At 44.9% G+C, this 24,821-nt stretch overlaps 1 protein-coding gene across 2 annotated transcripts in view; it reads left to right on the top strand.

Annotated features, from left to right (window-relative positions):
• GDPD5 (glycerophosphodiester phosphodiesterase domain containing 5) overlaps positions 1–23,572 on the top strand; it is a 69,701-nt gene extending 46,129 nt beyond the window's left edge. Inside the window, exons 4-17 of one of the 2 annotated variants that reach the window (XM_053456716.1) lie at positions 1,521–1,614; positions 1,769–1,828; positions 2,441–2,539; positions 3,282–3,375; positions 3,756–3,901; positions 9,372–9,454; positions 9,643–9,793; positions 10,738–10,959; positions 16,193–16,350; positions 17,297–17,444; positions 17,787–17,869; positions 20,259–20,273; positions 22,696–22,808; positions 23,051–23,572. In XM_053456716.1, coding sequence (XP_053312691.1) covers positions 1,521–1,614; positions 1,769–1,828; positions 2,441–2,539; positions 3,282–3,375; positions 3,756–3,901; positions 9,372–9,454; positions 9,643–9,793; positions 10,738–10,959; positions 16,193–16,350; positions 17,297–17,444; positions 17,787–17,869; positions 20,259–20,273; positions 22,696–22,808; positions 23,051–23,169 — 1,585 coding nt within the window. In that variant the 3' untranslated portion in view covers positions 23,170–23,572. The remainder of the gene's footprint in view (positions 1–1,520; positions 1,615–1,768; positions 1,829–2,440; positions 2,540–3,281; positions 3,376–3,755; positions 3,902–9,371; positions 9,455–9,642; positions 9,794–10,737; positions 10,960–16,192; positions 16,351–17,296; positions 17,445–17,786; positions 17,870–20,258; positions 20,274–22,695; positions 22,809–23,050) is intronic. The other variant, XM_053456717.1, reaches the window with a different exon arrangement.
• Positions 23,573–24,821: the final 1,249 nt, after the last annotated feature.

Here is a 24,821-nt window from a genome sequence, read left to right as displayed (position 1 = left end):
AAAATAATTTACAAAAAATATTTCTATGGAAAAAAACGAATATATTTCAATACCTAGATGACATATAATGTGTATTTTGTGTGATTTACCTTTAAAATGTACAGTGTATGTATATATAAAACAATAAAAAAAAAATATTATTATATTAGCTATTAATAATTAATATAAGTAATCTAATAAATAATACTTTAAATATAATAGATTTTAAAACTTTTTTACTTAAAAAAAAAATATATATATTTAGAAACGTTGTCTGTTTTTTTTTGCGGATATCTCCTCACCGTGTGTGTATATATATATATCCTGTTGTACAGCGCTACGGAGTATGATGGCACTATATAAAATAATAATAATAATAATATATACCGAGGGCTATAATATAAAGTGTCATTCTAGTGCAAACTTTTAAAAGTGGTCTTATTGCCATAGCAACAAGTGCAACAGTTTGATCGGTGACGGTTGCATTGGTTGCTATGGTGACGAGAGTACTTTTTAGAACTTTAAACCAGAATCCGGCAGTTTGTTAATATAACGGGTACGGGATCCGCAAATAACCACATGCCAGAGCTGTGCTTGTCACACCTCCCAGCTGTCCCTGTTTAGTTCAGCCAGTCCCTCTTTGGGCCACAAACTCCCTGATTGCCCCTCTCTCCTCCCCGATGCCCCTCTTTTTGCGGGGTGTTTGCTGGGTATGAGGGTATCACAGGGTTCTACGGCCCGAAAAGCCCCGATCATTTGAAGTATTTGCATTCTATAAGCCGCGTGTCTCGGGAATTGAAGGGTTAACCGGCAGGGCTGGATAGATCGCGCTGTTCTGTATACCCCGTGGAGCTGGGGTTGTGATGGCTGCGGGTGAGCGATCCGGTGATGGATAACCTGCTTGATATTCAGACACGGGAAGCGTTACAGCGCGAGCGAGCGAGCGAGCCGGGGGATCTGACCCTGAAACTAACGTCTCATTCAGCAGCAGGGAGGACATCCATCAGCCGTCTATTACCCAGAAAACCCAGGAACAAAAATAATAATAAAAACAACCCCAGTAGGATGAATAAATAAATGACTAGACTTATGAGAGGGTGGTAGATAGGTGGAACGGCCTCCCAGCAGAAGTGGTAGAGGGTAATACAGTGAGGGGATTAAACATGCATGGGATAGACATATGGCTCCTGAATCTAAGACGAGACCGACCGATTAAGGTTTGAGTCTTTACAGCAGGAGAAACGGGCCGACGGGGGCCAAATGGGGCCGATCTGCCGGCGGGTTCTGTGTTCATCTGTAACTTTAGGGACGCGTTCGCTTTTTTTATACATGTTTTTTCTGTAAATAGTTTACATTTTCGACAATAAAAAAAAAAAGCCAATTAGGGAACAATTAAAAAAAAAAACTGCTATAAACTCAGAATTTGTAAACTTTCTAAAATTTTTAAGAATTCTACTTGGTGCCAATAAAGGTGCGATGTGCGTTACCCGGGCCGCCTGTCAATTCTTTTACGATTCCTTTCCATTTTATTTTTTTTTTAGGTTTTTGTATAGCAGAACCGGGCACTGGGACGACTGGTCCATTCCGATACTCATCGCCGCTGCGTGTGGATTCACATACATCACAGTGTTGCTGGTAGGTACGGCAGGAGGGTGGTGGATAATTGGAACTGCCTCCCAGCAGAGGTGGTAGAGGCTAATACAGTGACCCCCCTGCTGAGTCTCTCCTGGTACGTCCTAAGTTAAATTCTCCTACATTACCCCGCTTACAGTGAGCTCTCCTGTTTTAGATGCTGGCGCTGTGCCACGTAGCTGTCGGACAGCAGCTGAATTTACACTGGGCCCACAAGGTAAGGCCTTCCGTCCCATGTTATATTTATCAGTCTTTATAAAGTTCCAGAAGATTCCATAGCGCTGGGTAACACAGAATGTATCGGATACAAACCTGGGAACAGCTTTTGCGGGTCTCCGAGACACGCCCACTCCCTGCCCCCTTCTCCTCTTACCAATCGCAATTTGTGTGCGTTTGGGACCGCCCCCGCGCATCCTGAAGAGCGAGAGAGCTCCGTGGGGGGGGGGGGGCAGGAGCCTGGGTGTTCCCAGGTATATATCAAATACACGATGCAGCCCCCAATTACATCCATTTCTCAATAATCCCCTCCAACGGTAACAAAATATCACAAACTGATCGTTTCTCCTTCGACAAGATTAGAGAAATTTCAGCACAGAAAGCGACAGCCGATGCAATAGATCTATTATTAAAAAAATAATTAACAATGATCGGGGTGAAAATACACGGAATAAGTTAAAGCTGGACCTGGGGGAAGGTTAATGACATACCGGACATTTACATATAGAAGGAATATCTTTATCAGTCTGGGTGCCAAAGTTAATTAGCATTTTCTGCTTTAATGATTTTTTTGGAATGTCTGTGTTAGAATAACCCCTCTCTGTTCTCCCAGGCTTTTCTCGTGGTTATATTGGTGGCCGTTGTAGTAGCCATGGCTTCCGTAGAGCAGATGTGGGAAGAAGAATGGGGCGTCCTTCTGGTCTCCTTCCAGGTACCGCATTTGATGCCGGATGTGAGGAGGTCACCTGGCCGGCCGTTGAGTTCACGGAGGGCTGCGATCGAGTAGAAGCCCCGCGTGACCGAGGGGTTTCCTGATCACTCCAAACTTCTCCATTTCCTTGTCAATAGTGGGCAAGATCTGGGAGTAGCCATGGGGCTTCCCCAAAGTTGGGCATCTTAAGGAGAGGTTTCAATAAATCCGTAACGGAATCTCTGATCCACCTAGTGACCTAGTGACTTCCCTCCAAATATAATGAAGGGGTTAATACATTTGAATAAGGAAGCAATGTTCTAGAATAACATAGTTTCACCAAGAAACCTTGTTTATCCTTCCTGCTCTGATGTTCTCCCTGAGGAGGGACCCACCAGGGACCCCAATAACGAGGAGAACCAGTGAGACCCTCATACCCAACAAGCTTCTAGAAACCAGGGGAGAAAAGAGGGGCTTCTGGGATTTGAGGCGCAGAGAAGGTCTGGCCAAACTGAACAGGAACACTTGGAAGGATTCCTTTTGATGACTCATTGGCTCAGCCAGAGATGCCTTGTTGCCCCCCGTCCTTGTTTTGTACTCTAGTCTAAAAACGTGACAAATGTGTTATCCAACAACATGTCGAGTGGATCACGTTGTCCTGCCGCTCCGTTCTTCTACGCGGTTGGTGTTCAGGGATCAGCATGTAGGTTTCCAAAATGTTGAAGAGGGCCTAACGTTTGGTCATGACCCATTTCTCTTCCAGGCCACCGCTCCATTCCTTCACATAGGGGCCCTGGTGGCCGTAACGATGCTGGCCTGGATTGTAGCCGGACAGTTTGCCAGATCGGAAAAAGTCAGTGAGTATGAACCTTAACCGTGGGCCAAAAAGGACAACTTCCGATCGGAAATAGGAAAAGTAAATGTCTAAAAGTCCTCTTGTTCTCTGCGTAGCCCAATTAATGAAGAGCGGCTCGCCCCTGCGATGAGGTCATTACCTTGTCTTGTAGGCACCTTGTTAGTGGTGCGACAGGAGCCACCAACGGGCGCTAATCGAGTTGAAAACAGCAATAATAATAATAATAATATAATAATAATAATAATAATCTTGTGGCCGGTCCCAGGTATGGCTGTTAGAAGAGATGGCTGTCGAAGTTCTGTAGATGCAGGGTAATGATTCCCAGCGAAAGTCCGTTCGTCCTGACGTTGCGGGAATGACGGCGCGTATCTCTGCCTCTAGTCTTTCAGGTTTGTGTAATGATGGCGTACCTCGCGGTGATCATCGCCCTTTACCTGGTCCCGCTCACTATCTCCTCGCCCTGCATCATGGACAAGAAGGACTTGGGACCTAAACCGAGAATCATTGGCCACACAGGAGCACCAATGGTAAGGGAATGAGTCATCTTGGTTATATGAACTCAACGTCCTCTCGCTGCTCCCGGCGTCTCCTCTTCTCCCAACCCAATAGTTTTGATGTTGAATGAATGAAGAACATCTCGGGGCGCTGGGCTCCACGTCTTCGCCCACTCTGTATACTGACACCACCTCTCGCTCCGGGTATCGGATGAGTAGATAGGGAGGAGCGGTGCTCCAGTTGAGGTTCTTAAGGGTCACGGTTTGCACATTTGAAGGTTCTTTGAAGGTTATGGGAATATTTCATCTTTTGAGACACACCGTATGATTTTAGGTACGATTGTGACAGATTGAATGAAACGCTTACCCCGTGGTAATGATGGGTACCTAATTCGGGACCCTCAACGTGGAAACCAAAGCCAAAGCAGTGGATGATTGACACATTTAGAACTTCACCCTAGAAATGGTCCACCGTCTGCTGGTCTCTTCCTTTCAAAAAACACATAAAATATTTTTATTTATCAATTTTTTTAAAGACGAGTGATGAAGATCACATGTTTGGGAATAAAGTCATTCCGAGAGGCGCCGTAATGAGGTTATAGGGTTGCGTTTTCGAAGAGACTGCGATAACCGCTCGTTCATGGGAAGAATCGGGATTTTTCTAAAAAAAAAAATGATAATATAGCTCAGTTTTGTCAGCCTTCCAAGTAATGAAAATCGCCAGTAATGGGTTTGAGGCGGACGCGAGATGGTGGTTTTTGTGAAGATGATGGACTTGCGTTCCAGATTGCCGGCAGCTTGTCTTGGAGCCGTTAAATATTGATAGTAGGGTGTCCAAGAGACTCGTTGAGTATGGAATTACAGAGCTTTGTGGTACATTTTGCCCTTGTGTGGCATTCCACGGGGGGCATGGAGAATGGATGTGGCCATAACATGTCCTGCTTGTCCGGTCAACAGAGAATGGAGTCTTGAGTCATAGTTGGGTCAAAGTTATAAAAGCTTTAGAGACCTCATCTGGTTGAACCTAATATTTTTTCCGGAATGCCGCTTTGGAACACCAACGGGCCGGTAACAGCCCCCATGGACCTTCCAACCATAAGGGGGCAGTGAGCTTATGCCAGGGGCAGGGTCGTTATGTCACGGAATGTTCCAGCCTTTAGAACGCTTTATCCCGTCCCCTCTCTCCATATGGGTCATGTCGGGCACGACATACGAAGCTACTGGAAGGCCAAGCAGGCAGAGTGTTTGCCGGGACAGGGCGGGGTGGTCGTGGTCGGTAGGAGGAACCTAGATCCAGATGCTGGACTGTGCTGGCGCACTCAGGACTGTTGGCAGCTGTGTTGCAGCACGGCACTGTATCTGCCCCATTTACAAGCAAATACCCCCTTTTTTTGTTGCCCCGTATCCACGCAGCATAGAGTTAATCCCTAAAATAATGCATATCATTTAAGCGAGAGACATTCGTGGTTCCTGTTTGTGCCGGCGTAATAAGCGTTTGAAATTGTTGGCTGTACCGTCATCGGGAAGAATGAATCTGATTTCGGGGCGATTCGCCTGCATTCAGTCATTCCGACCCCTTGATGTTCGTTCATCGGTTCTCTGACTAACGAGGGTTCTAACGAGCCGCCCGGTTTGACTTTCCGTGACCCCCCTCACCCCCCCCTCGCTCTGAGTCATACATGATGCACGGGACCTCTTCTTCCCACGCGTGGAGGAGGAACGTTCCCTGACACCTGATGGTAAAGAACACGCTGTCTGTTACATTATTACGCACGAGGTTCTCAGAGGAAAAGCCGGGAGAATCGGAGACGTCCTTACATATCATTAAAAAAACATTCATTTTCACTGACCTGGAGACTATTAACCCTTTATTGACCCATCACCCCGAATGGTTCTGATAACGGAAACCATATTTAGAATGGAGTCACCTGTATTCAAGCAGGGAGAAAGGAGGCGATTGGGATTCTCAGATATCGTTAAATCTGAGTCAGCTCCAGGCTGTCTGACCCTGAGATTCTGCCCAGCCACCCAGAGACTGGGGTAAAAACCCTGAGAATCTGCCCGGTCACCCCGAGACTGGGGTAAAAACCCTGAGAATCTGCCCATTCACTCCGAGACTGGGGTAAAAACCCTGAGAATCTGCCCCATTCACCCCGGCACTGGGGTAAAAACCCTGAGAATCTGCCCAGCCACCCAGAGACTGGGGTAAAAACCCTGAGAATCTGCCCATTCACCCCGAGACTGGGGTAAAAACCCAGAGAATCTGCCCCTTCACCCCGAGACTGGAGTAAAAACCCTGAGAATCTGCCCATTCACCCTGAGACTGGGGTAAAAACCCTGAGAATCTGCCCAGCCACCCAGAGACTGGGGTAAAAACCCTGAGAATCTGCCCCTTTACCCTGAGACTGGGGTAAAAACCCTGAGAATCTGCCCTTTCACCCAGAGATTGGGGTAAAAACCCTGAGAATCTCCCCATTCCCCCCGAGACTGGGGTAAAACCCTGAGAATCTGCCCCTTCACCCCGAGACTGGGGTAAAAACCCTGAGAATCTGCCCCTTCACCCCGAGACTGGGGTAAAAACCCTGAGAATCTGCCCATTCACCCCGACACTGGGGTAAAAACCCTGAGAATCTGCCCATTCACCCTGAGACTGGGGTAAAAACCCTGAGAATCTGCCCAGCCACCCAGAGACTGGGGTAAAAACCCTGAGAATCTGCCCCTTCACCCCGAGACTGGGGTAAAAACCCTGAGAATCTGCCCATTCACCCTGAGACTGGGGTAAAAACCCTGAGAATCTCCCCATTCCCCCCGAGACTGGGGTAAAACCCTGAGAATCTGCCCCTTCACCCCGAGACTGGGGTAAAAACCCTGAGAATCTGCCCCTTCACCCCGAGACTGGGGTAAAAACCCTGAGAATCTGCCCCTTCACCCCGAGACTGGGGTAAAAACCCTGAGAATCTGCCCATTCACCCCGACACTGGGGTAAAAACCCTGAGAATCTGCCCATTCACCCTGAGACTGGGGTAAAAACCCTGAGAATCTGCCCAGCCACCCAGAGACTGGGGTAAAAACCCTGAGAATCTGCCCCTTTACCCTGAGACTGGGGTAAAAACCCTGAGAATCTGCCCCTTCACCCCGAGACTGGGGTAAAAACCCTGAGAATCTGCCCATTCACCCTGAGACTGGGGTAAAAACCCTGAGAATCTCCCCATTCCCCCCGAGACTGGGGTAAAACCCTGAGAATCTGCCCCTTCACCCCGAGACTGGGGTAAAAACCCTGAGAATCTGCCCCTTCACCCCGAGACTGGGGTAAAAACCCTGAGAATCTGCCCCTTCACCCCGAGACTGGGGTAAAAACCCTGAGAATCTGCCCATTCACCCCGACACTGGGGTAAAAACCCTGAGAATCTGCCCATTCACCCTGAGACTGGGGTAAAAACCCTGAGAATCTGCCCAGCCACCCAGAGACTGGGGTAAAAACCCTGAGAATCTGCCCCTTTACCCTGAGACTGGGGTAAAAACCCTGAGAATCTGCCCTTTCACCCAGAGATTGGGGTAAAAACCCTGAGAATCTCCCCATTCCCCCCGAGACTGGGGTAAAACCCTGAGAATCTGCCCCTTCACCCCGAGACTGGGGTAAAAACCCTGAGAATCTGCCCATTCACCCCGAGACTGGGGTAAAAACCCTGAGAATCTGCCCATTCACCTTGAAAATCAGTCCAGGTTGTTATGTTCCTGTTTGCCCATCGTACAGCGCCCCGGAACCTCATGGCGCTATATGAATGAATAAATGATAATGGCGGAGCGGATAAAACCCGCTGTTCGGGAAGCCTGGATGGGCTGTGGGTGGCTTTGGACAGAACCATCTGTCGGCGCTCGGCAGATCGCGTTCACCGCGCCGTTCTGTTACGTGGTGCGTAGGCCCGTTTGCCGCATGGAAGTACAGTAATCCGTGAAAAGATTAAAGAGGAAACCACGCGTAGCGGCGCGTTCTCCCGTAATAAAATATATTTTAGGGAATAAAAACTGGAATTAGCCAATATAAAAAAAATATTAAATATTTCATATCCTATGTGTTTGTAATCGCATAAAACATATCAATATGACGTGTATATAATACAATATCTGACATTCTATATTGTAATATTACATTGTGAAGTTATTTTCTTTTTAAAAAAAGAGCAGGGGGTAGTAGCTAAGTGGAACAGCCTCCCAACAGGGGTGGTAGAGGGTAATACAGTGAGGGGATTAAACACGCATGGGATAGACATTACATTGAGTCTTTACAGCAGAAGAAACGGGCGACTAGACGTAGTTTAGCGCATAAAGCCTGTTTTCTGTTAATAAGGGGTATTTGCGCGTGGTGGGTGCATGCGCGGCGTTAGGCCCCGGAATATGAATGTAGATGGCTTTAGAAATGACGTCTGATATTGATGATTTATGATTAATGTGACGCTTCCTCTTTAAATATAATGGGGGGTTCGCCCTCTGTTGGACATAAAGTGTAACTACAGGCGCTGCTTATGTCTAATTGTTACAAAAATGTGAAACATGATAATTATGTGAATATTATTAATAATAATAATAATAATAATAAAACACAGAGGGCGTGTAAAACTTTTTGCCCGTGGCTGGTAATAGAAATCGTAGCAGGGTTTGCCTTTTGAGCTCCTGTTGCCCCCCCCCAGTGCTTGCGGGGTCCATGTTTTGACCTCATTCTCCTGGGAATGAATAGTGAATGAATACAGCGGATTTGGCCCCTCTGAGCCAGGAGCGGGGCAGCCGGCATGTCTGGAAACTACTCGTTTTACCCCATCCTCAAGGTGAATGGGCAGATTCTCAGGGCTTTTACCCCAGTCTCGGGGTGAAGGGGCAGATTCTCAGGGTTTTACCCCAGTGTCGGGGTGAAGGGGCAGATTCTCAGGGTTTTTACCCCTGTCTCGGGGTGAAGAGGCAGATTCTCAGGGTTTTACCCCTGTCTCGGGGTGAAGGGGCAGATTCTCAGGGTTTTACCCCTGTCTCGGGGTGAAGGGGCAGATTCTCAGGGTTTTTACCCCAGTCTCGGGGTGAAGGGGCAGATTCTCAGGGTTTTTACCCCAGTCTCGGGGTGAAGGGGCAGATTCTCAGGGTCACGCAGTCTGGAGCCGACCCCTTCATATTCTCCTCCGATTTAATGATATCTGCGCATCCCGATGCTTTCCTCCCTGCTATATCACAGCTGGAGTCCCTGCTTGAATACAGGTGATTATTTCAAAGCCTTTGGTTTCCCGTAAAGATCATTATCAGAACCTTAACGAGGATCTGCGCCGTTAAAGGGTTAATATTGGAAGTTTCACGGTCAGCTGGTTTAGAAATCGGTGTCCCTATGGGCATTAATACTGGTTCCGGGGTACCTGCTCACCAGCCGGGGGTAGTTAATGGTTCTGATGCCGCAGATGCGATGGCTGCGCATGCGCGGTTACAGAGGTTTCGTAACGCGTTATCTCGCCCTCTCTTATCGCAGCTGGCTCCGGAAAATACCTTGATGTCCTTCAGAAGAGCTCTGGACTACGACCCCTACGGGCTGGAGGCCGACGTCCGGATAAGGTGAGGGCCATCATAAACCCGTCTAATGTTCCAAGTGTCCCTGCTTGGCTTGGCCAGTCCCGCCAGGGTCAATCCGACGGCCACCAGCCTACAGAGGTCCTGTGGCCACGCGGTGTCCGTTCCCCGCTCGATAATTTAGGGGCACGAAGGGTTTAACGTGGATTGCGTTGCTTTTTGTGCTTCCGCAGCTACGACGGGATCCCGTTTCTGATGCACGATAACTCTCTGAGACGGACCACCAACGTAGAGGAGGTCTTCCCCCCGCTCGCCTCCCAACACCCCTCCATGGTCAACTGGACCGACCTCGAGGCTTTAAACGCCGGAGAGTGGTTCTTAAAGGTGAGTTTTATGAAACTTTCCGGTTTTTACGTAAAAAAAAGACCCAACGCGAGAAACCGAGAATGTGACGGCAGATCGGCCCCATTCGGCCCCCGTCCAATCAGCCAGATTTTCCCTTCTGCATAGGCTCAAACCTTAATCAGCCATTGGTCTCGATTCAGGAGCCGTATGTCTATCCCCTCTCTGCTTTTTTCTCTTACCACCTCTGCTGGGTGGAGGTTCTGCTTACCTACTACCCTCTAAGTAAAATAAAACCTCGTTCCATTAAACCTATCCGTATTTATTTCTTAGCAAAACAACCTCCAAAGGTTACATTTACCTATTCTCTTGGTACAGCTTTTGAAGAAATGTGATTGGTCTGGCCCCTCCCTCTTCTGGCTCCTCCCCCAGCTGCCTCTACTGATAGCAGGGAGCATACCCGAGTATGCTCCTTGCACATGCTCAGTAGAGCTACAAGTGTAGTCAACAGGCGCTGAGCTCCCATCCAAATCAATGGGACTGTCAGCAGCCAATCACGTGTGTGCTACCTGAACGCGGACTGTCTGCATACATGTGTGCTGCTGGACATGCGCAAGGAGCTTACGTACTAACATGTTCCTGCTTTCATTAAAAAAACATTTAAAAAAAAGAAAAAAAAAAACATTTGGAGAGCAAATCCTTAAAATCTGAGGCTTCCTTCCAGATATTTTAATTTATTCGGCTCTGAAGAATGTGTTAAGAAAAAATAGCAAGGTTTTTTTTGGGGGGAAATTAATGTTCTCGCCGTTCTCACATCATTTTTTCTCGTTGCTAAGGAACAAACTTTATATTTTTACGAAATATTTTGTGAAATAATAACCCCCCTCCTTTTTTCCACGTACATTTTTTTAATGCATTTATTTTTTTTTGCTTGTTTTCGTCCCGCTGACCTTTTTTCCTGTTTTTCCCCCCCCGTTTTGGCCTAGGCCGACCCTTTCTGGACGGTGAGCTCCCTTTCCCCGTTAGAGAAGTTCGAGGCCGGGAATCAATCGATTTGTAAGCTGAGCGACCTCTTAAAGCTGGCGAAAGAAAGCAACGTAACCGTCTTCCTGAAAATCCCCCCGCTTCCTCCCGATCACCCGCGCTCCGCCAGCCACATCAACATCACGGTGAACACCATCCTGACGTCGGGGGTCCCGCAAGAAAACGTGAGCGAACCCTGCGATTTACCCCAAAAAGCCCCAAATAATGGTGTTCAGAGATTAGAATAACTTTCATATATATTTATATATAATATGCGGAGGAAACCCCCCTCGTGCGGGGTATGGAATGGTAGCAGCCGTCCTGACTTCCTCCCCGTTAAGTTTCCTCTCCCCGGTTGTTTAGTTGCTGATTGTTGTTGATTGGTCCAGGCAGCCTTTTGTGAATGTAGAGGGGAGGGGGCATCAGGTGAGGAAATGTATTAGAGAATGCTGGCTCTGCCACAGGCTGCCACCGATCCCAGCTGCTATGGGGTAAAAATAACCCGGAAGGAACCCGTCTCCAAGACGTTAACCGCAACCGAGAATCACGGTTGCTACGGTTACCATTAATGAATTAATTACCTGAGACAACAACACTTCCCCTTAAATAATTAAACAGGTCGCAAAGTCTCTTTATTACACCTAAACCCAGACCCCTCCGGCAGATCGGCCCCATCCGGCCCCCGTCTAGTCGCCCGTTTCTCCTGCTGTAAAGACTCAAACCTTAATCAGTCGTTGGTCTCGTCTTAGATTCAGGAGCCGTATGTCTATCCCATGCATGTTTAATACCCCTCACTGTATTACCCTCTACCACTTCTGCTGGGAGGCTGTTCCACTTATCTACCACCCTCTCAAATAAAACGTTGTTACACTACATCTAAACTGCTGACTCTCCAGCAAACTTGGCTCTCTACCCGTTAGACTCCAATTCCCATCATCCCCTCCCATTGCAAGTGTTACAGGGTCACCGTACCCAAGGCTGGGTCCCCTGTTTGAGGGCTGAGGAATCACCAGTCAGTCCCTCATACGGATAGCACTCAGCTATCCACGGATCAGTCAGACCACCATTCACAGTAAAACAAGAACAACTTTATTTACAAACACACAGAATTTATATACAATCTCAATGCAATGTGCACCAAACCCAACCCCCAATCCCATCACTCACATCCCCTCACAAATCCCATCAGTATACAGGGGATGTATCAGGTGAGGGGATTACAGAATACAATGGGTTCCCCCACCTGTGTTATTCCCCCCCTGTAGTGCGGGTGCCGTCTGGGCAGACAGGGCTGTGTTGGCTGATTAAGAGCCCCAGCCAGATTATAGGATCGTCTCTTTGAAGGCTGGAGCTGAAGCCACATTCAGTCTCTGGGCCGGTTACACAATAATACACAATATAAAATATTACCGGATCACGGTATACGGAACCGGACACAAAAGCGCTCCGTGACCCGGCTAAACTTCATATGACACATGAGCCAGCTAGCCTGGCCCTGTCACAGCAAGTACTACCATTGGGCACCCAATGCCGTAGGACCCGCAGCCCCGTCCGCTATACTTCCGAAATCCAGATTACTTCACAATGCAAACCGGTTTCATCCAGAAATACACCTAAAAAATTATAATAACGAGAATTAGAAAAGCATTCAAAATCACAACTGAAAATGTCACACTTTCCGTGCCGAAATGACTCGCCCTGACATTTACACGAAGTACGGCTGTGAGACGTTTTTAACGACCCCTCGTGTCGGTCCTGAAGTCCTGAAGTCCGTCGTGCGGAAAGAACGCGACATTTTACTGACTTTTTAAAGCAAGCAGAGGCTTCATTAGGAAATATTTTCTTGGTTTTCTGTTATTTGAATGTATCTGGTGAAGGTATCCGGCCGGCGGCCCCCCGAGCGATGCCCAATCTCAAAGCCAACCCCAAAAAATGATCCCACCGTAGAAAAAAAAAAGGATCGGGGAAAAAAACATGTGGAGCCTTTATTTCCATTATTCCCGAGGAGTTCCATTACTCTCTAGATTGTAAGCTCCTGTGCGCAGGGCCCTCCCCACCGGTTGTCTCTGTTAGTCAAATTGTTATGTTATGTACTACTTGTTATGTGCTGTCTGCCATTGTACAGCGCTACGGAACATGCTGGCGCTATATAACATAATAATTTAAATTATTAAATTTGGGGCAAAACCAGACGCCAGGCTGGGGCCAATATGGGCTTCACCCAATGGCTGCAAGGCTTTCTCTTAATATAAAGCTTCACCTATGAGTCCAGTCCCGGTCCAAGTTAAGCTCCCTTCGACCCGTTCTAAAGATGACCCTCATATTAAGTATATTTTTGTTTATCAACAACTTGTTACTTATCGTTATTAAAAAAAAAAAAAAAAAGAAAAAAGACTATTTTTATTACCAAATTGGGCAAATTTTAGTGAAAAAAGATGAAATTAAAGTCCGTTATAATGTTATTAAAAGGAACACGGAAAACCAGGTAGATGCCGAAGGGAAGCTCATACTGGTGGCAGCCGGTGGCAGAGGCAGCATTATCCGAGCGATATCCTGTCTGAACCAATCAACAATCAGCAACATATTTTAATCTGTAAATGCACATTTTTTGTAGTGAGCCAGATTAACTTTATAAACCGATTACTTTGGAGAAATAAGATCCTTGTGGCTGATAACCCCCAATTTATCCAACGGGCGAGATAACAGAAAGCAAAGGTCACGCGTGACGTATTTCACGTAAATTATAAAGAGTTGGCTCCTTAAACCATTTGTTACAAGAATGGAATTCCTTCCACTTATCCCAGATGGATCCGTTGTTTACGTCTTTAAACTAACGATGGACAGGGAGCTAAAAAAAAAGTCATTTGTATAAAACTACAGAGCTTCCTATACGCTTGTGTATATAGATATATAGATATATATATACCGGTAATTTGTTAAATCATAGGTTTTTGCCCACTACATAAAATATCGTGAACACTGTTTTCAGAGATAGAATGGCTTACAGCGTTCGGGGGGGTTATATTACTGTATACAGCGCTGGGGGTTATATTACTGTATACAGCACTGGGGGTTATATTACTGTATACAGCACTGGGGGGGTTATATTACTGTATACAGTGCTGGGGGTTATATTACTGTATACAGCGCTGGGGGTTATATTACTGTATACAGCGCTGGGGGGTTATATTACTGTATACAGCGCTGGGGGTTATATTACTGTATACAGTGCTGGGGGGTTATATTACTGTATACAGCGCTGGGGGGTTATATTACTGTATACAGCGCTGGGGGTTATATTACTGTATACAGTGCTGGGGGGTTATATTACTGTATACAGCGCTGGGGGGTTATATTACTGTATACAGCACTGGGGGTTATATTACTGTATACAGTGCTGGGGTTATATTACTGTATACAGTGCTGGGGGTTATATTACTGTATACAGCACTGGGGGTTATATTACTGTATACAGCACTGGGGGGGTTATATTACTGTATACAGCACTGGGGGGGTTATATTACTGTATACAGCGCTGGGGGGTTATATTACTGTATACAGCACTGGGGGGGTTATATTACTGTATACAGCGCTGGGGGGTTATATTACTGTATACAGCGCTAGGGGGGTTATATTACTGTATACAGCGCTGGGGGGGTTATATTACTGTATACAGCGCTGGGGGTTATATTACTGTATACAGCGCTGGGGGGGTTATATTACTGTATACAGCGCTGGGGGTTATATTACTGTATACAGCGCTGGGGGTTATATTACTGTATACAGCACTGGGGGGGTTATATTACTGTATACAGCGCTGGGGGGTTATATTACTGTATACAGCACTGGGGGGGTTATATTACTGTATACAGCGCTGGGGGGGTTATATTACTGTATACAGCGCTGGGGGTTATATTACTGTATACAGCGCTGGGGGGGTTATATTACTGTATACAGCGCTGGGGGTTATATTACTGTATACAGCACTGGGGGTTATATTACTGTATACAGCGCTGGGGATGTTATATTACAGTATACAGCACTGGGGGGTTATATTACTGTATACAGCACTGGGGGTTATATTACTGTATACAGCGCTGGGGGGTTATATTACTGTATACAGCGCTGGGGGTTATATTACTGTATACAGCGCTGGGGGGTTATTACTGTATACAGTGCTGGGGGTTATATTACTGTATAAAGCGCTGGGGGGTTATATTACTGTATACAGCGCCGGGGGTTATATTACTGTATACAGCGCTGGGGGTTATATTACTGTATACAGCGCTGGGGGTTATATTACTGTATACAGCGCTGGGGGTTATATTACTGTATACAGCGCTGGGGGTTATATTACTGTATACAGCGCTGGGGGGTTATATTACTGTATACAGCGCTGGGGGTTATATTACTGTATACAGCGCTGGGGGTTATATTACTGTATACAGCGCTGGGGGTTATATTACTGTATACAGTGCTGGGGGTTATATTACTGTATACAGTGCTGGGGGTTATATTACTGTATACAGCACTGGGGGGTTATATTACTGTATACAGCGCTGGAGGTTATATTACTGTATACAGTGCTGGGGGGTTATATTACTGTATACAGTGCTGGGGGTTATATTACTGTATACAGCACTGGGGGGTTATATTACTTTATACAGCGCTGGGGGGTTATATTACTGTATACAGCGCTGGGGGTTATATTACTGTATACAGCGCTGGGGGTTATATTACTGTATACAGCGCTGGGGGTTATATTACTGTATACAGCGCTGGGGGTTATATTACTGTATACAGCGCTGGGGGGTTATATTACTGTATACAGCGCTGGGGGGTTATATTACTGTATACAGCGCTGGGGGTTATATTACTGTATACAGCGCTGGGGGGTTATATTACTGTATACAGTGCTGGGGGTTATATTACTGTATACAGCGCTGGGGGGTTATATTACTGTATACAGTGCTGGGGGTTATATTACTGTATACAGCGCTGGGGGGTTATATTACTGTACACAGCGCTGGGGGTTATATTACTGTATACAGCGCTGGGGGGTTATATTACTGTATACAGCGCTGGGGGTTATATTACTGTATACAGTGCTGGGGTTATATTACTGTATACAGCGCTGGGGGGTTATATTACTGTATACAGCGCTGGGGGTTATATTACTGTTTACAGTGCTGGGGGGTTATATTACTGTATACAGCGCTGGGGGGTTATATTACTGTATACAGCGCTGGGGGTTATATTACTGTATACAGCGCTGGGGGGTTATATTACTGTATACAGCGCTGGGGGGTTATATTACTGTATACAGCGCTGGGGGGTTATATTACTGTATACAGAACCTAGAATGGTCTGACCTGTGAACAGCCCTGCTTTACCTTTGGTGATCCGTTTTTCTTTTAGGTTATCTGGTTTTCTGATAGTGATAGATCCATGGTACAAAAAATGGCGCCAGGTTTCCACCAGGCCTCCAACATCAAGAAATCCTCCAGCCATCTAAGAGCCAAGGGCATCTCGGTACTGAATCTGCGATACACCGAGGTCAGCGATGAGGACATCAGGTAACGGATATCTGATTCTATACTGACCTTCATCTTGTGCTTTTTTTTTATCCATGTCTGTTTTTATTATTATTATTATTATTATTATTATTATTATTATTATTATTATTATTATTATTATTATTTATTATTTTAATTTTTAAAATAAATGTGTTGAGAATTTTTTTGTGTGTGAAGCCTGACACCTAGTGGTGAGAGGGGGAAGCACATGCAGTCCTGTTGCCGTTTCAGTGAATATACTCTAGTTTCATAAAGCTTTTCTTTATCTTAGTAAATACCGCGTCCTAAAAACATTTTGAAGCCACGTTTACTATTTACCCACGATTCTTACACTTAATATGTGCTGTAGTTTAGAGGAATTTTATCGTTGGGGGGAAATAAATCACTTACTTTCTGAGCTCCCGCAGAACTTCAGCCATCTGCATCATTCATCTCCATCTGGTTTTTCGGTACTTGAGAAAAAAAATGTTTAAAAAAAAAATAAAAATATTCTGAAAGCAATCGTGGCTTTCAACGCTCCATCAGCCGCCAGTCTGTTCTCCCCGTTTCATTTCAGCTCAATATGGCTTCTAAAGTTAACATTTAAAGTTACTCTCTAAAAAAAAATGACTCCAGAAATGATCATTTTTCAGGCAGGAGCCGCCCCGGTCCCGTCATGCCTCCCGAATAGTTTTCTTCCTTGTGACCCCTGCCTATAAGAGGGGCAACGGAAGGCATTTAAATGTGCGTCCGGGGGCTGAAGTTCAGCAGGGGTGGCCGAAGTGCTGCGTATCCCACCCCACACACTCACACTCACACTCACACAGGCAGTGCATTCCAAAGCTTTACCTCCCTTTCTGCGTCTCTTTCTGCGTTTTTTAAAATGTATTTTTTATAATTTTTTTATGAATTTCCGGTGTTTGTTCTTTATGTAGTTTTGACTTTTTTTTTTTTTTTTTTTTAACAGGGAATACAGCTCAGAGAACATAACCCTCAATGTGCACACTGTCAACAAGCCCTGGCTGTACTCAGTGCTGTGGTGCTCCGGCGTCCGGTCCGTCTCGTCGGATGCCCCGCACATCCTCCGCAAGGTGCCTTTCCCCATCTGGTTATTGGTAAGCCATCAAAGCTTTGCGTATTAAACTAAGCGGCGTATATATATTATATATTATATTATATATACATACACCAGGGGAGCAGCCGTCTCTACTCCCTGTCCTCAGAATCTGCAGTATTATTCCTCCCCATTAATGTAAAATTTGGAAGCAGAACCGTCGGCCCAACTTGCTCGCCAAACTTTTCATGCCGTAAAGGGAAATCTGGCTACAAGTCCAATATTTATTTGGGGCTGAAACCCTAAAATTGTGAAATCTCGAGGCTTTGGATTGTATCGTCACGGGGGGGGGGACACGGGGGGGTAGAAGGAAACCCCGACTTTGTGTCTGTCTGTTTTTCAGCCTCCCGATGAATATTCGCTGATCTGGATTACGTCGGATCTCATTTCTTTCACCGTCGTTTTAGGAATTTTTATATTACAGAAGTAAGTAGATTTCTTCCCAATCGCCCGCGCTGGTTCTTTAACGCATTAACCCCGCGTGTTTCTCCTTTAACATTTATAAAGCGTTACATTGTGACACTCCATGGTTCCAGGTTTTTTGCTGTATTTTTTAAATTTTTTTCTAGAATATTTATATTATATTTAGATTTTTATACAAGGTTTCACTAAACTCATTTTTTTGTTAATTATTTCTTATTTACATGAATAACCTTTTTTATTTTTTTTAATAGTATAGTAACATGACCATTAATTTCCTTTTTAACTTTTTTTTTTTTATTTATTTTTTTTTGTAAAATAGAGGCATGTAAGGATATTAAAATTATCATTACTGTCGGTATTAACCAGACATTTCTTACATAGACTTTGAATTTATAGGGATATTGATATTATTATTATTATTATTATTATTAATGTAATAATAATATTTATTTTAGTTATTTTTGTTGTTGCTATTATTATTATTTTGCATTTTGTGCATTTTACTTAAAGAAGAAAACCATGGAAAAACGTTTTGAAAAAATTAATTAATAAATAATAAATTTTTGGTAAAAATAAAGTATTTTAAATAGTTAAAGTAATTATTTGCCCATTAATAGAATGTGGTATACAATAATGTATTATAGCGATGAATAATAATTGCTTGGGTTTCATGGGATCCAATAAGCTTCCTTATTACACACCTGATTTAAGTTGGGATATTTAGGTGACTTTCCCCGCACAAACATAATAATTCGGGGTAGACCAAAAGATAATGTTTCTGGAAAATACACCTCTTAAAAAAAAAAATAGCAGGTAACAGAGGTGGTTGACACGATATAACTATTTAGATATATAATAAATACAAAGCAATGTCCCTTTAAAGATGGCTTCCACGTGACGCTCATAAAATGCAGACATTTACAAATGAACCGTTTCTTTGCCTAAAATCATTATTTGTCGTTTCAGAGTTTAAATTCCCCCATCCTTCCTCCTCTTGCCGTTCTAAAATCTTCTTTTTTTAATGATTTTCACTGATTTGTGCGTCCAAAATTAATTCCGTAACGGCGGAGGTTCATCGCTTGGTGACTGCCCCCGTATATAGTACCCCCCCCCACGTTATATCATATAGTCCATCTGCTGAGAACCCTTGGTTAATGTTGGGTATCGTGAGTCAAGCTTCTTCTGTTTAACAATGCCTAAAGAAGAGACCTCTGTGTCCTGTAAGCTTGCATTAAATGCTCCCTCTTCCTTCGGTGGTGAATTCCACATATTCGCTGCCCTCACTGCCAATAAACAGATTTCTCTCCTGAATTAATTAAAACGATTGTCTGATTGCAATCACCTCATATCTGACAAATCTTTGCAGAAGGAGCTGGGGGTCTCAAAATTTCTGCTCACAAAGTAATACGCCATCCCTTAGCCCAATCAGATTCCAGGAACGGTAACTTATCACTCAGGGGCTTCGTCCACGGATAACCTACCCTGTACACAAAGTAATGGGAAGACAATCTTCGGCTCTTTTCATTGCGCTTCCAAGTTTTGTTAATGTTTTAGATATAACCGGCCCGCCGACAGAACGGAAAGAGCTCATGGTGGGCAGATCGGTTCCTCGGGGGCGGTGACTATCGGAATGTGATTTGTATATTTAAAGAATAAGCATCAGGTTCCGCATTTGCACTGCGCTGTGTTTCCCTTAAGGAATTGTTCATCCGTGCTCCCCACCGTGTGGGTCCCTGTTGTACCTGCGCACTCTGGGTATAGGGGGGCCGCATTAAATATTTGGGACATTGGGGGGTGTGGCTTCAGCAGGGCCATGTTGGTTATACTGATTGACCTGAGAGTCCGGCTCTTGGGGCTCTCTGGTACATGTGAAGCACCCTGATCACGTTACTATACAGGGGAACCGACCAACAGCTGTCTAATAAAGAGTCGGGAACCAAATCCTGGTTTATATGAAAGATCCCATTTCCAGAACTCGGTTATAAATGTTTACTGTTTTGAGCTTGGATAGATTTTTTGCCGTATCTCCCCATTTCATAGGTGACCATGAACCGAATCGTCTGCCTTCTGATTGGCCGAAAACCCCACCAATCAAAATTCAACTTTCGTTCCAAACCCGGCTTTCTTTTTCTCTTTTCTTTTCCTTTTCTGCCTCTATTATCTAACGAATGTGTTTGTATTTTTTATTTTAAATCCATTGATAATGAGTCATTACTAACCTTTTAACCATTTAATAACTGGCGAAGCGTGAATAAGCGTTAGAACATTAACGGCTTTCCACGGCTTCTTTACGACTGTGATGTTCTGACTGCTTTCTTGCTTAATTTCCTAATCCTCTGATTTTTCTGCATGTTCCTCCTTTCTCTCTCTGCTGCATTCTGGCATCTCAAAGCTATCACATGATCAGGTAATCTTCACCGCCCCCGATATCCCCCCATAAACCTCCGTCTGTCTGACAACCCCCCATAAACCTCCGTCTGTCTGACAACCCCCCCTCGCGGCTCTAACTCAGATAATAATAATAATAATATAAGAATATAATAATCAGGACGATGGGGTGTGAGTCTGTTTATTGGGGGGGCTTTACCAGGACTTTTTATGTGACTTTGTGCCCTACCGCTGGGTATTTAGCGGGGCATTAAGAAGAAGAATAATGGGGTTTATTTACCCCGTTTAATGTATAAAGCCGTTCCCTGCTGTTTCTATACACATTATCGGGGCTTTTAGGGCTGTAGAACCCTGCGATCCCCTCATACCCAGCAAACATTCTGACCTCCTAGAAAAGAGGGGCATCAGGGGAGGAGAGAGGGGCATTGGGGGCATACTGAGGGACTGACTCTCTTTAGGAGGGGTACTTGGGAGGTATGGATTCTGCATGCACATGGTGTGTATGTATATAATGTATATACTGTATATAATGTATATATATAAATGAATCCTTGGTGAATACTTTGTAGCAAATACCTTTTTTTGCAATTATTTGAATTCTTGGTAGATAATTTGTATCACCGCAGCCCTGATGTTATTTCCCTTTTATTTCCCTTCCCTGAACCAATCGGCTTCCACCAGAGGAATAGCAAATTAACAAAAGGGTTAAAGACCCCGAGGCTCGCTGCGGCTCATAGAGGGGTATCCTATGGCAGATTCGGGCAATTATCCAGCAGGACAAAAAGATAATGTTTCACAAAGAAACCCAATCCGTTCTCTGCGTTGGTTTCGTGGCCTTCTGCTCCTTCGTGTGGACGTGCGGCCCCCGGCGGCCCCCGTCTAGTCGCCCGTTTCTCCTGCTGTAACGACTCAAACCTTAATCAGTCGTTGGTCTCGTCTTAGATTCAGGAGCCGTATGTCTATCCCATGCATGTTTAATCCCCTCACTGTATTACCCTCTACCACCTCTGCTGGGAGGCTGCTCCACCTATCCACCACCCTCTCAGTAAAGTAACATTTCCTTACATTTCATATCCCTTTAAATGGTTGATAGAATTATTTAGCCGATTGTCGAAGCCGGGTCTGACCCATTTCAGACAACTGTATGGACCCCGCAAGCATCATGAAAACCTAACATTTGTCTACCCTGAAAACTGCTGATACCCGACGTGTGTTAGCTTTTTACCAATTCTGCTGGGAGGCTGTTCCACTCATCCACCACTCTCAGTGAAGTAAAATTTCCTTCCGTTCCATCTCAGCCTCTGACCCTCTAGTGTTAGATTCCGCTCTCTTGTTGTATTTTAATTCAGTTTAGGGTCTTGTTCCCTTGGCCGCTGTTGGCCCCCCAGGTCTTTGTCTTTAATCCTTTTGTTTTGCCGGCACTTTGTTCCCAACATCATTTTTTTTTGTTAAATTCTACCCCAAATTTCTCAGCCAATCAGCTGCGTTCACAAAATCTAGAACAAAACGATATATTTGAGTGCCTATTATTCCCTGCATCCCTGGCCCTTTGACTCGGGACGCGAGCGGGGTATCATCATACCCCCGGGATTCTTTTGCCGTGAGGCTGTCATGGCGGCCGATCGAAAGCTGAGGTCGTGAAAAGAACCTCATCGTAAAAGCATTGTTACCTGGAACGAGAACGATCTCGCTGGGGGGGAGTAGAATAAACACAATAGTCTGCATTTTCGGCGCGTCTCTTTGCTCATCTTCTCTAAATAAGCATTTTATCCGGTCCTGCTCTCTGCTCTTTCTTTTGTTTCTTTCCTTTATTTTCTCTTTTTTCCTTTTTCTTTTCTTTCTTGATTTTATTTGCTTTTGTCCTTTTCCTTTTATCTTAATTTCTTTGTTTTATTCTTTCCTACTTAACTTCCTCCTTTTTTCTTTCTTTCTTTCTTTCTTTCTTTCTTTCTTTCTTTTCCTTTCCTTTTCTTTTTTCCTTTTTCTTTTTTATTCTTTTCCTTTCTGAATTTCATTTCGTTCTTTTCGTTTGATTTTCTTTCTATCGTTCTTTGTTCTTTCTTTTCCTGTTTGATTTTCTTTCGTTCATTTGTTCTGTCTTTCATTCTTTCGTTTCCTGTTTGATTTTCTTTCTTTCTTTCTTTCTTTCCTCTTCTAACTGAAAATGTTTAGCTGTGAGTAGGTCGATGCCCGCCTTGTACTCCTTGTCTGAGTTTACATGTTACAAAGGGTGAAGATCCCACTTTGTGTCATATTGATGATGTCACACTGTGTGTCATATTGATGATGTCACACTGTGTGTCATACTGATGATGTCACACTTTGTGTCATGTTGATGATGTCACACTGTGTGTCATACTGATGATGTCACACTTTGTGTCATGTTGATGATGTCACACTGGTGATTGAGTTGGACAGTAACATTGTATCACGTTTCACAGGTGGCGCCTGGGCAGCATCCGAACGTACAATCCAGAACAAATAATGCTGAGCGCCGCCGTCCGCCGAACGAGCAAAGATGTCCGGATCATGAAGGAAAAGCTTATATTCTCGGGTATGTCGGAGGGGAGGGGGCAGCCGATGTTGGGGGCATCAGTGGTTTCCAGAAGCCTTGTCCCCGCGCGGCCATGTCCTTGTTCAGACCCTTCACGTACCCCTACCTATGTCCCGCTGGCAGCTGCGCAGGCACGAAAGGGTTAAATATCCCTCCAAATTCGCCTAGTTTCCATTTGATGTTACAGAAAGTACGGTTGTGACAGCTTTTATTATTATTATTATTATTCTTTCCCCCTCCAGAAATAAACAGCAGCATGGACACGGCCGAGGAGCTCTCCCTGTGCTCCGAGAACCGCTATGACGGCTTCGCCAACGACGGCGTATCGCCCTCCGCGGACGCTAGAATCCACGCAAACTAAGAAGCCCGGCAAAGATTCTTTCTATAATGCGATCGGGACGTTTTGGTCGGCAGTTTCAATGACTCGGACATTCTCCGGGACGACTGAACTCGTCGGGCCCAGGTCCACTAAGCAGCGAAAAAGCCGGAGACGTTTCTCTACGGAGGGCATCTGGGACCATGTGGCGCTCTGAGGGTTAATGCCCGGATTTCTCTGTTTTATATATAATGTTTTTGCTGTATAACCCAGACTGTGAGATTTGTATATATGTAGAAAAAAATCTGATTCCCCCCCCCTTTTTGTGCGTTTTCCGTGAATAACACAAGCGAGTCCTTGTGTAAATTTCCATTGAGACCGAGGACGGCGCCGTTCCTCGTTATGCTTTGTGATGTCATCGACGCGTCGTGAAGCCAACCGGCCCCAAAATTTATTATTTTTTTAAATTATCTTTTATTAAAATTGTGGAGATTCTTAAAGCGGACCCTTAACCCCCCCCTCCCAAAAAGATAAATCGGCACCAATAACTGCCTGTACGTTGTAAACCTATTACGCATACACACAGACCCGCCCTCCTTTCCTGATTGGCTGCCCGGATGAGCTCCCAAAGTGCCCGCAGCCTCACTGCTCTGTTATGTTGAAATCTGTCATTTAATACCCTGTTAAAAAACACTAAATGATGCGTAAAAAATACTCGCGGGTGACTCGTGACATAAATACGGAGGGAGGAAAGGGACTTTTATTAAATATATATATATTTTTTTGTAGAAAATAGGCCAATTTTTTTCCCAGCAGTGACAAAAACTGCTTTTTTTAATCACAGGACTTACACGCTAATATAGACAAAATCTCACTTTTTTGGTGCCTCTTTGTCAAGGGTTTAGAAGAAGTAAAGTCACGGCTGGACCGTCCTTCGTTTCAACGCGATATATTATAAAAAAATATATAAAAAAAACATTTAGTCGGTGACCGTACGGGTTAAAGGTGCTGTCCCACTCCCTAAAACGCAGCATGAGACGCATCATTCCCGGAGCTGACTAATTACCCAAACCTTCGCTAGAAATCATTTTTATTAAAATCTAAATCTTGTTTATTATTTTCGGGGGGGGGGGGGCTTAATGACCATGTGACACAACAGCAGGCACTGATAGGTCGTCTGTAGAAATTAAGCAAGTTCCTAAAACTTTTTGCTAAAATGTATTCACGGAATATGCTAAAGCGGGCAATTAATGTTTTGTTTTTTTCTCCGAGTGGAACTGCACCTTTACGGCCACACAACGCGAGCAAGGGTTCAAGTGTGAGCCCCGGTGAGCCGCCGAGGCATAATGTTTAGGTAACGATGAGATGGCTCTAAACTAATTTAACCATCGATTCGCTGGAAACGTTCACCAGAGTCGGACCTTCCAATGGCCGCCATACTCCTAAAATCCACCAATGAGGAGCGACCTTCCGTGTTACCATCGCCGGAGTAGTGACGTCATCTACGTGTGAAATGATGTAATATTAGGATACTGCCCAGCGCGTGTTTTCACTGTGATACGGAGCGTGTTCTTTAATGAGGCGCATCGATCATGGCGTTCTATCACACGGTAGAGAATTCCAGATGGCCGCCATGGTCTGAAGGCTTGGCGTCTGGAATGCTAATGGATGGAGTGTATTTCTCGATGTATAGTTAC

This window comes from Spea bombifrons, chromosome 2 (assembly GCF_027358695.1).
Source record: "Spea bombifrons isolate aSpeBom1 chromosome 2, aSpeBom1.2.pri, whole genome shotgun sequence".
In the NCBI taxonomy this organism is placed as follows: domain Eukaryota; kingdom Metazoa; phylum Chordata; class Amphibia; order Anura; family Pelobatidae; genus Spea; species Spea bombifrons.
This window is presented reverse-complemented; position numbering and strand designations above follow the sequence as displayed.